The sequence below is a fragment of the Propithecus coquereli genome, unplaced genomic scaffold, assembly GCF_000956105.1.
Source record: "Propithecus coquereli isolate 6110/MARCELLA unplaced genomic scaffold, Pcoq_1.0 Scaffold111, whole genome shotgun sequence".
NCBI lineage: Eukaryota > Metazoa > Chordata > Mammalia > Primates > Indriidae > Propithecus > Propithecus coquereli.
In genome coordinates, this window is record NW_012135081.1 from 7,608,852 (window position 1) to 7,624,239 (window position 15,388).

General features: G+C 54.6%; 1 protein-coding gene across 1 annotated transcript in view; it reads left to right on the forward strand.

Annotated features, from left to right (window-relative positions):
- The window catches only part of LRP1 (low density lipoprotein receptor-related protein 1), a 76,492-nt gene that overhangs the window by 22,712 nt on the left and 38,392 nt on the right, over nucleotides 1-15,388 (forward strand). The window contains exons 7-20 of the mRNA XM_012651950.1: nucleotides 725-887; nucleotides 997-1,219; nucleotides 2,289-2,478; nucleotides 2,933-3,076; nucleotides 4,243-4,479; nucleotides 5,702-5,882; nucleotides 6,737-6,959; nucleotides 8,102-8,303; nucleotides 8,678-8,803; nucleotides 10,956-11,096; nucleotides 11,229-11,354; nucleotides 11,756-11,872; nucleotides 12,258-12,338; nucleotides 13,910-14,077. Of these exons, the coding sequence (XP_012507404.1) occupies nucleotides 725-887; nucleotides 997-1,219; nucleotides 2,289-2,478; nucleotides 2,933-3,076; nucleotides 4,243-4,479; nucleotides 5,702-5,882; nucleotides 6,737-6,959; nucleotides 8,102-8,303; nucleotides 8,678-8,803; nucleotides 10,956-11,096; nucleotides 11,229-11,354; nucleotides 11,756-11,872; nucleotides 12,258-12,338; nucleotides 13,910-14,077 (2,322 nt within the window). The remainder of the gene's footprint in view (nucleotides 1-724; nucleotides 888-996; nucleotides 1,220-2,288; nucleotides 2,479-2,932; nucleotides 3,077-4,242; nucleotides 4,480-5,701; nucleotides 5,883-6,736; nucleotides 6,960-8,101; nucleotides 8,304-8,677; nucleotides 8,804-10,955; nucleotides 11,097-11,228; nucleotides 11,355-11,755; nucleotides 11,873-12,257; nucleotides 12,339-13,909; nucleotides 14,078-15,388) is intronic.

Consider the following 15,388-nt stretch of genomic DNA (forward strand, 5'->3'; position numbering starts at 1 on the left):
GAAGAAACAGGGGAATGGAATGAGCAGAGGAAGTTTGGCCCATGTCACTCATTTCCAATCTTTTGCCACCACGGACGTTCCCTTTTTGATCTCTGTGGAGCCCATATTTTGAAAAAATTTTCTCTCTAACTGGGTTTATTAATGTATACTCAGCTTTTTCATTTTTAAAATTCACACTGTGTGTACAGCTTCCAGTCAGTGCTTCTGGTAGCATGAGATAACTAGACTTACTTACCGTATAAAGTTGATAAAAGTCCAGCCAAAAGCAAAGGTGAGTTAGCCTGGGTGCTCTTATCTCAAGTAAAAGAAAATTAAACAAAAAATACTGGAATGAGCTAGTGGGCCTGTCCGCTCTACCTTTTGGTGCCCCAAGAAGATGGGCCCTGTTCAAGGACGGGCAAGAGTTGGTAAAGCTGTCAATCAACGTTTACCCAAGGCCTCCCGTGTACCAACGCTGAGCTCAGCGTGGGGAGTGGGCAGTGTGAGGATATTCTCTTTGGAGAGACCAGATTTGTGGAAAGATTGCCAAGAATACAAGGCAAAATGTGCCACTGCTGGTAACTCCCACAGGAGCTCAGGGAAAGGAGACAGCTCTAGCTAGGTGGTGGAGGAGGGTGTCCTGAGAAGGTGGGGTATCGGTGTGGGTTCTCACCAGCACGGGCTGGGCGTGTCTGTGGGAGGACCCACCCCACCCCATGATAGCTCTTTCATTCATACTCTCCAGACGTGGAACAGATGGCCATCGACTGGCTGACAGGCAACTTCTACTTTGTGGATGACATCGATGATAGGATCTTTGTCTGCAACAGAAACGGGGACACATGTGTCACTTTGCTAGACCTGGAACTCTACAACCCTAAGGGCATTGCACTGGACCCTGCCATGGGGTGAGAGTGGCAGGCAGGGAGTCTGGCCATGGAGGGCGGGAGGCAGAGGCTGTATTGGGAAGGAGGGTGCCCGATAGCCAGACCCCATTTAACATGCATCTCCCCACAGGAAGGTGTTTTTCACTGACTATGGGCAGATCCCAAAGGTGGAGCGCTGTGACATGGATGGACAGAACCGCACCAAGCTGGTTGATAGCAAGATTGTATTTCCCCATGGCATCACGCTGGACCTGGTCAGCCGCCTCGTCTACTGGGCTGACGCCTACCTGGACTACATTGAGGTGGTGGACTACGAGGGCAAGGGCCGGCAGACCATCATCCAGGGCATCCTGGTGAGGGAGCCATTGTCTGAGGTCATTGTGGGGGAACCATTATTCAGGGCCTGCTGGTAAGGGGGAAGCCTTTTCAGGGGAACCGTTCTCCAGGCCTCCTGGTAAGGGGAGGACAATATGGGAGCACGGTTGTCCCAAGCCCTCTGTGGGACTGGGGCGGGCATGAGCGCTTCAGAGAAAGGAGAGAATATGGCTTCTGCTTTTTAGAGATACCTTTCACTTCTTTTTTTCTCATTTGAACCTTACAATAACCCCTGGGAGCTGAGCAGGGAGGTGGTTCAGTTCTCTTTTGGCAGTTGTAAAAAGCAGGGTTCAAAGAGGCTAAGTGATTTGCCTGAGCTAACAAAGCTGGCAGTAGTACTGGGACCTAGTCTAGAACCTTGCTGGCTCGGAGTGGCACCTCCATTCTGGGATAATTAGGGTGCCCAACCATCCCAGTTTGCCCAGGACTGTCCTGATTGTAGCCCCAAAAGTCCCATGAACCAGCAAACTCCTTAGTCTCAGGCAAACTGGGACAGTTGGGCACCCTAGATAAGCTACATGGGTGGTCAGGCTGTTATAGGGCTTGCTTGGGGCAAGTGTGTCCTCTCAACACTCAAAGCTGGTGCTGGAGTGAGGCTAAGAGTGTTCTCTGTGGACAGAGTTTAGGGCCCAACTCTATTTCAGGCTAAAATCATTAAGGCATCTAATGTGCACCTAATTCTGTGAGGGACATGGTTCCTGTCCCCAAGGGTCTGCGTATAGTGGGTGGGCTAAGTCCACAAATCACCACACCAGACACTGGATAACAGGGTGTCACCGGAGAGACAGAGGGTAGAGGGAGAGAGCATCTCTGGCTAAAAGATTCCAGTTCTTCAAAGAGAAGCTCTGTGAAGGGTGAGTGGGATCTTGGAGTGCAAAAACTCTCAAGAACAGGATAGTCCAGCCAGAGGAGACAGGCGTAAAGCAGAGAGTTAAAAAACTGGTAGGATGACTTTGGGAATGCAGGTGATGGAGTTTGGATGGAAGCGGTGGGATGGAAGGACCCTCTTCTCATCTCGTGCTGACCATCCCTGCCTCCCCGTCTCAGATCGAGCATCTGTACGGCCTGACTGTCTTTGAGAATTATCTCTATGCCACCAACTCGGACAATGCCAATGCCCAGCAGAAGACGAGTGTGATCCGTGTGAACCGCTTTAACAGCACCGAGTACCAGGTTGTCACCCGTGTGGACAAGGGTGGTGCCCTCCACGTTTACCACCAGCGCCGCCAGCCCCGAGGTGAGCCAGGCTCCACATCCCCTCCAAAGCTGCTTTCCCTCGGGATCACAGCCCCTCCATGGGCCCTCCTGTGGGGCCCCCTGATTCTTTCACCATCCACCCCGGGCAACCTGCCCTGGCCCCTCAGTTTCCCCTGCCAGCCTCTTTCTACCCCTTCAGCCTCTACATCCCACCCCCACAGAGCCCATTCTGCACCCCCCGTTCCCTTGCCAGTCTAGAGCATGAGCATCTGGCTATGGCAGCTCTCTCCCCTGACCACCAAAGCCCCCACCTGGGAGAGTCTGCAGACTGTGGTCGGTGGGGCAGAGGAATTCCAGTCCTGTGGCTTCCAAATCCTAAATGGGAGCATAGGCACCAAGACCACAGCAGTGGGGGTGTGGTCAGATTCAGGAAGCCTTCTCAAGGCCTGGGCACAGGTCTCTCAGGGTCCTGATAGCTCTCCACCTGCTCCCAGTGAGGAGCCACGCCTGTGAGAACGACCAATACGGGAAGCCAGGCGGCTGCTCGGACATCTGCCTGCTGGCCAACAGCCACAAGGCGAGGACCTGCCGCTGCCGCTCCGGGTTCAGCCTGGGCAGTGACGGGAAGTCGTGCAAGAGTGAGTAGCAGGGAAGGGCGCGTGTGCCTCTGGGATGGGGCGGGAGGGTATCCTCACATACCTCCCACAGCCTGGCTGCTTCTGCTGAGATGCAGAGAGATGAAGGAAATTACCCAAAGTGTCGTTGCTAGTGAGGGACAGAGATAGGACTTGAACCCACATCCTAGAAAAGCGCTATTCCCACTACTCCACGGTGGGTTCCACAGAAGACTGTAAACTGGCTCATTCGTTCATTCATTCACCGAGTATCTAGGGAGCGCTCAGTGCGTGTTTGGGACTGTTCTGGAGATGAGGATTCAGCAGCGAACAAGACAGATGTTGTCCCTGGCCTCATGGAGCTTATAGTTCAGTAGGGAAAACAGACAAACGAATATGACTTGAGGTGTTGATAGGTTTTATGAAGACAATAAAGCAGAGAATAGAGTTAGTGATGCCAGTGAGGGCTGCTCTGAGGATGTGGCATTTGAGCTGAGCTCTCTGTGAAGTGAGGAAGCCAACCAGGTGACCACCTGGGGGAAGAGCATTCTGGCAGAGGGGCCGGACAGTGCAAAGGCCCTATGGCCCCATGCTCTTGGAGCACCCCGAAGGCCAGCAAGGACAAGCAGCCAGAGGGCAGACAAGGAGGGAGAGGTTGGATTTTATTCTAACTGGGATGAGAAGCTCATGTGACTTTTGAGAAAGGAAGTGATGTGCCTGGATTCACATTAATGTAGGGATCACACTGCTGCTGGGTAGAGGATGGAAGGTAGGGAAGTGGCCAGGAGGCTGTTCCAGTGGGACAGGCAAAAAGTGATGTGGTTTAGACTAGGATGGTAGCAGAGGAAGTGGTCAAAAGTGATCAGACTCCAAAATATTTTGAAGGTACTGCTTTTAGGCCATAAATTTCACTACTGAGCAGTGGGCGAGTAACCGAAAACCTGCTATCCTTCCCCTATTTCCCACCATCAGAGTACGCAGGTCAAACCCCTGGGCATTGTGGCCCGGGACCCAGCCCTGTAGGTGTTAGTGCATGTGTGGTCTGTCCATCTGATCCAGAACCCCACCTCTCCTACATCTCCCGACCCAGGACAGCCGGGCCATTGCAGCCCGTTGGGCCGTGGCCCCACGGTGGGGTGATGGTCATGTGCGAGTGTCTGACTTCGTGCCCTGGCTTGTGCGTGCCCTAGAGCCGGAGCACGAGCTGTTCCTTGTGTATGGCAAGGGCCGGCCAGGCATCATCCGGGGCATGGATATGGGGGCCAAGGTCCAAGATGAGCACATGATCCCCATCGAGAACCTCATGAACCCCCGAGCCCTGGACTTCCACGCTGAGACTGGCTTCATCTACTTTGCCGACACCACCAGCTACCTCATTGGCCGCCAGAAGATTGATGGCACTGAGCGGGAAACCATCCTGAAAGACGGTAAGGACCTCTAAAGTGGGAGGCCTCTGGGTAGGATCCTAGGGACGAGGCCCACTGGATGGGAAGTGGTCTGGGGCCTAGACATCTCTTTCTCAGTGCCCTCTCAGCATGGACAGTCCCCTGCTGACTGGCTGGCTGGGCTGGTTGGCATGGAGATGAGGGGATAGACAGGTTGACCCCTGTGTGACCCCCTTCTTGGCTGAGCTGAAAAGAGGCAGGAGGATGGATGGGTTAGGCAATGTGGGCCATCCTTGCCAGCCCCTGGGAAAACTCAGGGTCTCTCTGCCATTGGCTCAGAGCCCTGGAGCTGCATGAAGCACACAGCCAGGAGAGGACTCAGGCCTTGAATCAGGGCCGGGCCTGCCAGATCGTAACAGGGCACACCCACATGAGTGTGCACACTCAGGATCTATACAGCTAGACCTTACGGCCGCCAAAAACTGCCTGTCACATGTCCTGAGAAAATTATGTTTTATGAATCGAATGCAGGTTTTCCCTCTGGGCTGCTTGGGCAGGTCCACAGTGCATTGTCTTCCAAATATCTGCGTGGAGGATCCTGGGCTCTATGAGTTCTGCCCCAAACCCGCACTTGGGCCCTGAGATCAGGCCCCCTCCCTGGTCAATCCAGCTGATGCCAGTTACCACCTTTGCCCTGTTCCCACACCCCCCACTGCAGCCCAGAGAACCTCAGCAGTCAGCAATTATATCATAAGACTTTGGGGAAATCAAAAGTAACTCCTCATCAGGAAAAGATTGGGGTTCCCTATATCAGGGAACTGCTATTTAAAGGACACTTGAGATGAAGCCTTTGGCTAAGTGAAAAATCACTTCCTAATTTATTCATTTTGTTAATTCAGGATTTTTAGCTCTAGAACATGATGTCACACTTGTGCCCAGAGCCATGTGCACGTTGCTTCAGGTCTCCGCTCACACACGGGCCAGACGTGCCCTTACATGGGAGTCCACACCAGCCACGTAGTTTACCGGCTGCCATATACAGTTTTGAGAGACTGTGCCTCAGCACAATGTGGAGACACAGTGGCCTTCCCTGCTCCTTCTTCCAGCCTCCTGTCCCATCCTCACCCTCCCATCTAGGGCATCAGAGGCTCCCTGTGCTCCCACCTAGACCAGGCTGCTCAAGGGTGCATGCACACTGCAGGGTTGGAGGCAGCAGTTTTGAGCTTCCTCTGAGGCTGTCCATCATGGGCCCTTCACCCCACAGGCATCCACAATGTGGAGGGTGTGGCTGTGGACTGGATGGGGGACAATCTGTACTGGACGGATGATGGGCCCAAGAAGACCATCAGCGTGGCCAGGCTGGAGAAAGCTGCTCAGACCCGCAAGACCTTAATAGAGGGCAAAATGACACACCCCAGGGCTATTGTGGTGGATCCACTCAATGGGTGAGTCCTCCCTGGGATGGGGGTGGGAGGAGCCAGGGAGTGTGTGGGCCTCAGAGAACTGGGGGATGAGACAGAGAGGCATCTGTGGAGGGCAGCTGAGGTGGGACATGACAGGACTCAGAGGCTGAAAGGGGAGGAGGTGTCCCCATCTTCAGGGCAACAGGAGTGATGCCTTAAACACATAAAGATAAATCTGTTGCTGCAACTCCCAGCTCAGAGCCTTCACCAGCTCCCCTGACCCTTAGAATGAGACCCATGTTCTCATCAGGCCTGCACATCCCTGTGGGGTCTGCTTGGGGCTTGTGTGACCTCATCTGCACCTCACTTTCCACACTTGGAAGTTGTTCTGTCCCTACCTCTGCCCCCACCCCAGCTCCTGCCTCTGGGCTTTTGCTCTTGGGGTTCCTCTGCCTGGAGCGCCCAAACGTTTGCATTCGGCTTCTTGCCTGCAATCGGATCTCAGAGAGGCCTTCCCCGTTGCCTCACCTGCCCCGGTCACTCTCCTCCTCGTCCCCCTATTTCTTTTCCTTCCTGGCTTTTGTCACTGTCCCATGTGACCTTCTTGATTGACTTAATTCTTGTGGGATGGGAGCTCCATGGCAGCAGGGACCTTAGCTGACTTGGTCTCCACTGTGTCACTGAGTGCAAAAACTGTGCCCAGCTTATAGTAGGAACTCAACAAATATTTGTTGAATAGAGGAATGAATGAATGAATGAAATGTGTGGTCCAGAGATGAGCAGGGCAGGAAGACCCCTGTGAGGGTCTCCGGGACAGGACCCAAGGACAGGGATCACAAGGGAGGCTACTGATGACAGGGGCGGCCCACGTGGTGTTGACCAGTTGCTGCCCACAGGTGGATGTACTGGACAGACTGGGAGGAAGACCCTAAGGACAGTCGGCGAGGGCGGCTGGAGAGGGCCTGGATGGATGGCTCACACCGAGACATCTTTGTCACCTCCAAGACAGTGCTTTGGCCCAATGGGTTAAGCCTGGACATCCCAGCTGGGCGCCTCTACTGGGTGGACGCCTTCTATGACCGCATTGAGACCATACTGCTCAATGGCACAGACCGGAAGGTGGGCAGACGTATGCCTGTGTGTGTTGCTAGGCCACGTTTGTGTGTGGATGAGGCTCTGTGTGAGTATGTGGGTATCTGTGTGTGTCCAGGCCTGTGTGGTTCAAGTGTGTTTACCTGTGTGTCCATATTTGTGTCCATTTGTGTGCTTGTGTATCTTATGTATTACGTTGTTTGTCTAAGGATTGCCTCTATTAGTGTGTATCTGTGTCTCTCCGTGTCTGTGGCTTGGACCACCCATGTGCACATCTCTGTACTCACATCATGTGCACCTCTGCATGTGTACACACATACATACATAGCACACCTTGGTGTGTGTCTGTGCTCTGTGCAAGTGTGAGATGCCTGGGGATGGCCTATGTATGCCTGTTCCTTTGGGTGGTTATGTGCCTTGTGAGTTGTGTGCACATCTGAGTGTGGGGACCAAGCCCTTTGATGGTGTATAAGGCCCTTCATCATATGGCCTCTGACTCCCTCTGTGGTCTCATTTCTCCCCTGCTCCCTACATCCCAACACTCTTCGGGCAAGCAATGCTAGACAGCTTGTAATTCCTAGCACGTATCATAGAGCATCTGCCCTCTGTGCCATTGCTCGGGCAGTTCTTCCTGCCTGGAATGTCCATCCCAGCTCCTCTTGCCCTGGCAAATGACTCAGGTGCCACCTCCTCTGGGATGCTGTCTCCAGACTTCTTCCACCCAGGTTTGCCCGTGAGTGCCCTCCATGAGACAGTGAGCAGCGCGAGGGCAGAGGCCATGTCTTTTTCATCTCAGTGCCTGCCACAGCTCGGCCCTTAGTAGATCCTGATAAATGTTGGATGAAGAACTGAATCGATGATTTCTGGCTGTCCGCTCAGTTGTGTGTGTGTATGTGTGTTGGGGAATGTGAATGAATACGAATGAGCCCGAGAGAGGACAGTGTGGACAACCTCACCACCAGCAGCCTTGCTGGATCCCCTGTTCCCCTGAACCCAGCATCTCACTGTGAGCAAAGCCATCACCTTAGGGGGCTCCCAGGCTAATGGGGGAAACAAGACCCATGCTCAGGACACAGACTAATGAATATACAAAATAATCATCTCCTGGGCCTCCCTCGGGCCCCCTCGATGGCCTCCCAACTCCTTAGTACCATCCCCTCTGTTCCTAGATTGTGTACGAGGGTCCTGAGCTGAACCACGCCTTTGGCCTGTGTCACCACGGCAACTACCTCTTCTGGACTGAGTACCGGAGCGGCAGTGTCTACCGCTTGGAACGAGGTGTGGGAGGTGCACCTCCCACTGTGACACTTCTGCGCAGCGAGCGGCCCCCCATCTTTGAGATCCGCATGTATGATGCCCAGCAGCAGCAAGGTACCCCCTTGGGGCTGGGGCTGGGGGCAGGGGGCACCTGGATGGGAGGCCTGGGACCTAGGCTGGGATTTGAGGCCCCTCTAGGGTGAAGGCTCTTCCCAGGGATCCTCGACTCTGATTTTTGAGACTCTTGAGAAGGGAAGTCAGTTTGACAGTTTGACACTCTGTTCCCCATTTCCCTTCCTGCCCCATGCCTGTATCTCCTCTTCTTCAACATGCTCTTCTTCCTCTTAATATTTCCTCTTTCTGTCTCCTCACTTTAATGTGTCTCCTCCCCTGTCCCCTACACCCTGTCTTCCCTTTCCTGACCCTGTTACAATCCATGCCCTGTCCTCTCCTTCCTCCTCCCCTCCCCTGCGGCCCCTCCCCCAAAGTTGGGACCAACAAATGCCGAGTGAACAATGGTGGCTGCAGCAGCCTATGCCTGGCCACCCCTGGGAGCCGCCAGTGTGCCTGTGCTGAGGACCAGGTGTTGGATGCAGACGGTGTCACTTGCTTAGGTACGAGGGGCCCAGTTGGGTGGGAGTGGGGGGAATAGACCCCAGCAGGAGGACACCACAGAGGGGGCAGGGGAGGCTGCAGAGGCCCAGCCAGAAATGAGGGAGCCAAAGAGGGGAGCTGTGGGCACCAAGAGGAAGCCAGGGATAGGGGTGAGGAAGGCTCTGTGGGCTGGGAGGGGCTTCAGGGGGCCTGAGAGAGGAGAGGGGATTTGGGAGGGCACGGAGATTAGGGGAAACTGGGTGAGGAACAGGACAGCTATGGAAGGAGGAAAGTATTCTCCAGTTCTTTTAACTTTATTTCCTCACTGTTAAAGTAAAATGACAGTAGTTCAAAATACCAGAAATTAGAGAGGAGAAAAAACCCGAATCCCACCAACGCACACCCCTCTACTGTTAGCGTTGTGGTACATTGAACGCCATTGTTGTTTTCCACACAGCTGTCATCATACGTGTGTGAGCCACCCCATGCCCTTCTAGCTCCAATGTCACAAAATTTTCTGTGTTATTATTGCATTATTTTAAATAGCCTTATTTTTTTTATAAAAGTGGGTCATGCTCGTTTCATTGTAAAAATAAGTAAAAAGGAGAAAGTACAAATCACCCCAAATTCCAACACCCGTAGATAACTGCCGTTACCATTTTGGGGACCATCCTCCCAGACATTTCTCTATGCATTTACTTTTACATAAACGGAATCCTGGTGCACACGCTGTTCTGTTTCCTGCCTTTGTCACTTGACCGTATGTCATGAATACATAAGCAGCATTTTTAATGTCTAAAATATATTTCATTTAGTAAACGTCCCGTAATTTACTCAACCATTTCTCTACTGTTGGATGCTTGGGTTGTTTGCAGTTTTTTGTTACAATCACAGCCCACATTTGTTGAGCACAGGCTATGTGCCCGGCACTGTTATAAGCATTGTCTGTACAGCAACTTATTTGCTCCTTGAAACATCCCTGTGGTTTTATTATCGCCATTTTACAGATAAAGAAATTAAGGCCCAAAGTTAGAGCAGGGATTTGAACGCAGGAAGTCTGGCCCAGAGCCGTTTCTCAGTCACGCCCTCTGCTGTTTCTCACATCTTCATGCCTTCCCATTTTCTGGATGGTTTCCTTACGACAGGATCCCAGAAGTGAAAAGGGGTCAGTGGAGGTACAGCATACGGCCGAGAGTGAGTGGTGAGGTCAGGCGCGCACACTGGCGCAGGAGGGTTAAGGCACTGAGGGGCCAGCGTAGTGGGAGGATCGTCTGAATTGAACCAGGAGTGATTTGGGAGAAAGCACTGAGCCAGGAGCTAAAAACCCTGACAGATGACAGGGAGTGGCCTGGGAGCTCTGTAGAGTGGAGGCTGGTATAGTCTAATAATGTGAAAGCCAACACGGACGTTTTAGAAAGGAGGTGGGGGACAGCCAGGAGCAGTAGAGAGGAGCACAGAGGACAGACCACCCTCCAGGCCAGTGGTCCACGGGGTAAGGAGAGAAGATAGCCATCCGTGGGACCCTTGGGAAGTTTCAGAGATCAGAGAGGGTGAGGGACGGGTCAGACAGGGACGTGCACGGCTGAAGGGTCTGGGGACAGGGCTGACGCAGGAGGCCTGGGCTTCTTTAGGTTAGCAATGTGAACACTGACAAAGGACGTAGTGATTTTACTGCTGATGGCAGATAGTGATGTTGAGCCTCAGAGTTGGGGACAGGAGGGGTGGAGCCTGCAGAGTTCTGGGGCCCGTCTTCCCTCCTGCTGGCGGAGTTGATGCAGCTATGAAAGAAAAAGTCCAGGGACCAGGGAAGGGCACTGGGGACCTCAGAGGTGACTTCCAAGGGGCAGTTGTTCATGGAAAAGGCAGGGAGGGGTGGGGAGAGGCCTGCTGGGGAGTGACAAATGTATGGGGGGCTCTCCCTAGGCTCTCTGGGAAGCTGTTTTACTCTCAGGCCACATTGAAGTGCAGAAATATTAAGTAAACATCACGTTGTTGCTTGAGAAAGAACAAATTGCAGTTTCCATCCAATTTGCTTATGAAGAATTATATACTAGAAAAAATTACCTTGTATTATTAAAAATTAGTAAAACAAACAAAAGTAGTACGGGGACTTAGCACCTGTCCCAGGACCCGGGTCTGACTTTCCGCCTCACACTCCTGTGGTGCCCACAGCGAACCCATCCTACGTGCCCCCACCCCAGTGCCAGCCGGGCGAGTTCGCCTGTGCCAACAGCCGCTGCATCCAGGAGCGCTGGAAGTGTGACGGAGACAACGACTGCCTGGACAACAGTGACGAGGCCCCAGCCCTCTGCCGTGAGTCACCTGCCCCTCCCTGGTGGCCAGCAGGCCTGCGGGGCAGCTCGGCTCTGGCAGTGCCGGTCCCTGGGCGGGCGGAGAGCTGGGGGCCCCGCCCTCTCGCTGACCGCTGACCTCTCCCCTCCCCAGATCAGCACACCTGCCCCTCGGACCGATTCAAGTGCGAGAACAACCGGTGCATCCCCAACCGCTGGCTCTGTGATGGCGATAACGACTGCGGGAACAGCGAGGATGAGTCCAATGCCACTTGTTCAGGTGTGGCCTGGGGGCTGGGACACAGGGCACCCACAGTCTAGGAGGCAGGGCGGCTGGGGGAGCCAGGCTTGGGAAGACAGAGGGGTCTCAGGGGAAAGAAAGAAAAGAGCCCAGGGCAGAGGGGACGGAGCCCTGCGCAGGAGGAGGGGGTGGAGCAGGCCCCAGATGGGAGGTGAGGGGCGAGGCAGGGTGCATCTCCCGGGAAGACACCAACATCAGAGACCCCTCAAGAGGTGGGGTAGAGCATTGATGGGAGACCACGTGGGTGGTTTTGAAATTCCGTGAGAGAAATGGCTTTGGACCCTTGGGAATAAGGGTCTCAAAAGGCAGAGAGTAACAGGGAGAGAAGGAAATGAAGGGAGGGTGGGACGCTGAGCACTCACACTCTTCCCATCCCCCAGCTCGCACCTGCCCACCCAACCAGTTCTCCTGTGCCAGTGGCCGCTGCATCCCCATCTCCTGGACGTGCGACCTGGATGACGACTGTGGGGACCGCTCTGACGAGTCAGCCTCCTGTGGTAAGGGAGACAGTGGAGGCTAGGCTGGGCCGGGGAGGGGAAGCCCATGAGAACATGCCCTGGGGGGCTGGAGACACCCTACAGCTTAGTGCCTGGGTGGTCTTGAGCAGGTTACTTAATACCGGTGGGCTCTGTGAGTTTTGTCTGCAAAATAGGGATGATGATAGCACCAACATCCCAGCATTGATGTGGGGGCTCAGTGAGCACTTGGTACAGGGCCTGTGTCTGGTGACCAGCAGGGACGGATAAGCGGAGGTTCCGGCTGAGGCACCGCCGGGCTGGGCTGAGGGCTGCTGGCCTGGGTGAGCCCCTGCCCCCACCTACTCAGTGCTGCGGTGCTGTGTCATCTTGAGGGCCCTCCTCAGCTACTCTTTCTCCCTCACAGCCTATCCCACCTGCTTCCCCCTGACTCAGTTTACCTGCAACAATGGCAGATGCATCAACATCAACTGGCGGTGTGACAATGGTAAGAGCTTGCCCCCCTTCACCTGCCCCGATTCCCAGGACAGCTAGAGCTGCAGCCAGGCCCCGGCAGGGAAGGGACGGGCTTTAGACTTGCTGAAGCCCTGCGGGGTTGGCTGGGAGAAAAGAGGAGCCAGAAATGCTGTGGGGGAACCAAGATGGACTGAGGAGAAACCCTGTCCATGCCCTGTTGGTGCTGTTCCCACCCCAGGCAGGGCTCGGGGCCGGGGTGAGATGAACAAGCAGGGCCAGAGGGGCAGAGCCAGGAGAGGCCGGGCCTGGCTCCCTTCGCCCTGCAAACCCCAACTCCTGGAGTCCTTGGTGCACCCCTCAGGCTCCGGGCTTCAGGCTCGGGAGCCCACTTGGCAGTCAGCCATGGACCAGGTGACGTCAGCCTTGAGCCGCAGGGACCACCATGCATGTAGATGTGCGGGCAAGTGACCGCTGTGTGTGTGCTGTCTCGGGCCTGTTGCATCTGTGTTGTGTCGTGACGTGCTGCCCAGTGGCCCCAGCCCCGGCTCACGTGGAGAGGATGTGTTGGGGCAGCGCCACGTTGCCCCTCATCTGTGCTGTGTCTCGCGTGCCAATGGTTGCCCCGGCGGTTTCTGTGTTTCAGAGAAGGATTGTGGGGACGGCTCTGATGAAAAGACCTGTCCTGAGCCTGCCGGTCAGTGCATAGAAGCACATGCACCATCACCCCAGAGCCCCAGCTGGCCTCAGCCGCCTCCCAGGACCCCAGGCCCTTGCACCAGAGCTACTAGGATGTGAAGAAAAAGCAACAGAGAGGAGGGAGAGAGAGAAAAAAGAGAGGGAGAAAGACAACAGTGGACGGGAAAGAAGCAGAGAGAGGGCAGAGGGGACCGCTCAGAGGAAAGGAGAGGACAGACAGGTGGCCACAGGAAGGCCAGGATGAAGCAGTGAGGAGAGGAGCAAATCCAGCTGGAAAGAGGCAGAAACGCAGCCCAAACCCCAATTTTAACCACGTGTCCCATAAATGGGGAGGAAAGTCCAGGAGCCACACCCCACAGCCTAGAAAGTAGGACGTTCAGTCAGCCAGCATCAGAGGCCTCCTGTCCCAAGTGGCCCCCGAGCTTCCCAGCTGCAGGCGAGGCCCCTGCGAGCCCGGCGCCCAGAGCATGGTGCCCAGCAACGCCCAGCTCAGGGCAGGGGCCTGATAAAGCCCTTCCCACCCCAGCAAGAGGCCTCACCTACATTCCACCTCCCTCTCTCCCTCCAAAACTACAGAAATCTCGGCCTTGCCCCCAAAGCAAGCAGACCTCTGTTCCCACACCTACCAAAAGAGGAAAGGAACTTTTCCTGTCCCCTACCCCCAGCCTTTCCGAGGCTCAGGGAGGGGCCCTCCTGGAGCCCAGCCCCCCTCTCCCTGCCCTACCACGCGGGCCATGGTGCATGCTGCAGTCTATGCAGTTTCTGTGTCTTTTCTGTTTGTTATTTTCTCAGTGGGGGGGGGTTGGGGTGGGCCGAGGATGGGAATGGGGGGGCCCAAGCTGGGGTCACAGAGAAGGCTGCTCTGCCAACTCCCTCTCTGCCTCTCCCCTTCTTCCCTCCCCCTAGACAATGACTGTGGGGACAACAGTGACGAGGCCGGCTGCAGCCACTCCTGCTCTAGCACCCAGTTCAAGTGCAACAGCGGGCGCTGCATCCCCGAGCACTGGACCTGCGATGGGGACAATGACTGCGGGGACTACAGCGACGAGACGCATGCCAACTGCACCAACCAGGGTGGGCACCAGGGGCCCTCAGGGCGGGGATTCGACCACAGCCGCTGCATTGGGCACCCAGCCCGTCCGTCCAGCCTTCTGCCCCACTGTGTGTCGGCCACCATCTGGGAACCAGAGATATCCTAGACATGGCTCTTATCCTGCAGGAGCGTCCGGTCCTATGGGAGAATGAGACTGGCAACAAATCATTGCTGCACACTGTTAAGATCATGGGCTTTGCTGTTGGGTGACCTTGGGTTCGAGCTTCAGCTCTGCAACTTATTATCTGGGTGGCCTTGAGCAAGTTGCTTAATCTACATGGGCCTCTGTGAGTTTTGTCTGCAAAGTGGGGTAATAATAGCACCAACATCACGACATTGATGCGGGGGTTTGGTGAGATCATGCACGAAAAATGCTTACCACAGGGCCTGTGTTTGGTAAATAGTAGCTTGAGAAAAGGATGCTACGGGCAGGGATGAATGAGCACAGGGACCAGAAGAAAGAGGGGCTGGCTCTGCGAGGTCCCCAGTGCCCAGGCCTCAGGTGCCCAGCTGCAGGGCAGTGGGGGCTGAGTTTCCTGGAGGGCACAGGCTCTCTCAAGGGGTATTGGCTTCTTAGCTCTGGCCTGTTGTTACCATGGAGGAATGCAAACCCAGGGTGGCCCTGGCTTCAAAAAGAGTCAGAAATGCAGATTTTTATGTGAAATCTACCAAATTTTTAACACTAGAGCATTAGTTTCCTAGGGCTGCTGTAAAAAAGTCCTACAAACTGAGTGGCTCAAACAATAGAAATACATTGTCTCAGGGTTGGTTCTTTCTGACCTGTGCCTCCCCTGGCCTCTGGTGGCTTGCTGGCCGTCTCTGACGTTCCCGGGCCTGTAAATGCATCACCCCAATCTCTGCCTTCATCTTTACGTGGTGTCTTCCCCGTGTGCTTGTCTGTCTCTGGGTTCAAATGGCCCCTTTATATAAGGACATCAGTCATATCAGATTAGGGCCCACCCTAATGACCTCATTATAAGTTGATCATCTGCAAAGACAGTATTTTCAAATAAGATCACATTCACAGGTATTATGTGTTGGGCCTTCAACATCTTTTTAGGGAAGACAATTCAACCCATCACAACTGGCAGCTGATTTTAGAAGTTTAAAAAATACTACAGGCCAAAATCTTCCACAGGCCTCATCTGACCCATGGATCACCAGCTACTACCCCTGCCTTGTAGAGTTAGGTGCATTCCCACATGAGTGGGGACAGTGCTGAGTAGCATCAATCACCCACAGTGAGCCCAGCCCCGAGAAGAGGACAAGGAAAGTCGCAGGGGGCTCAGAAA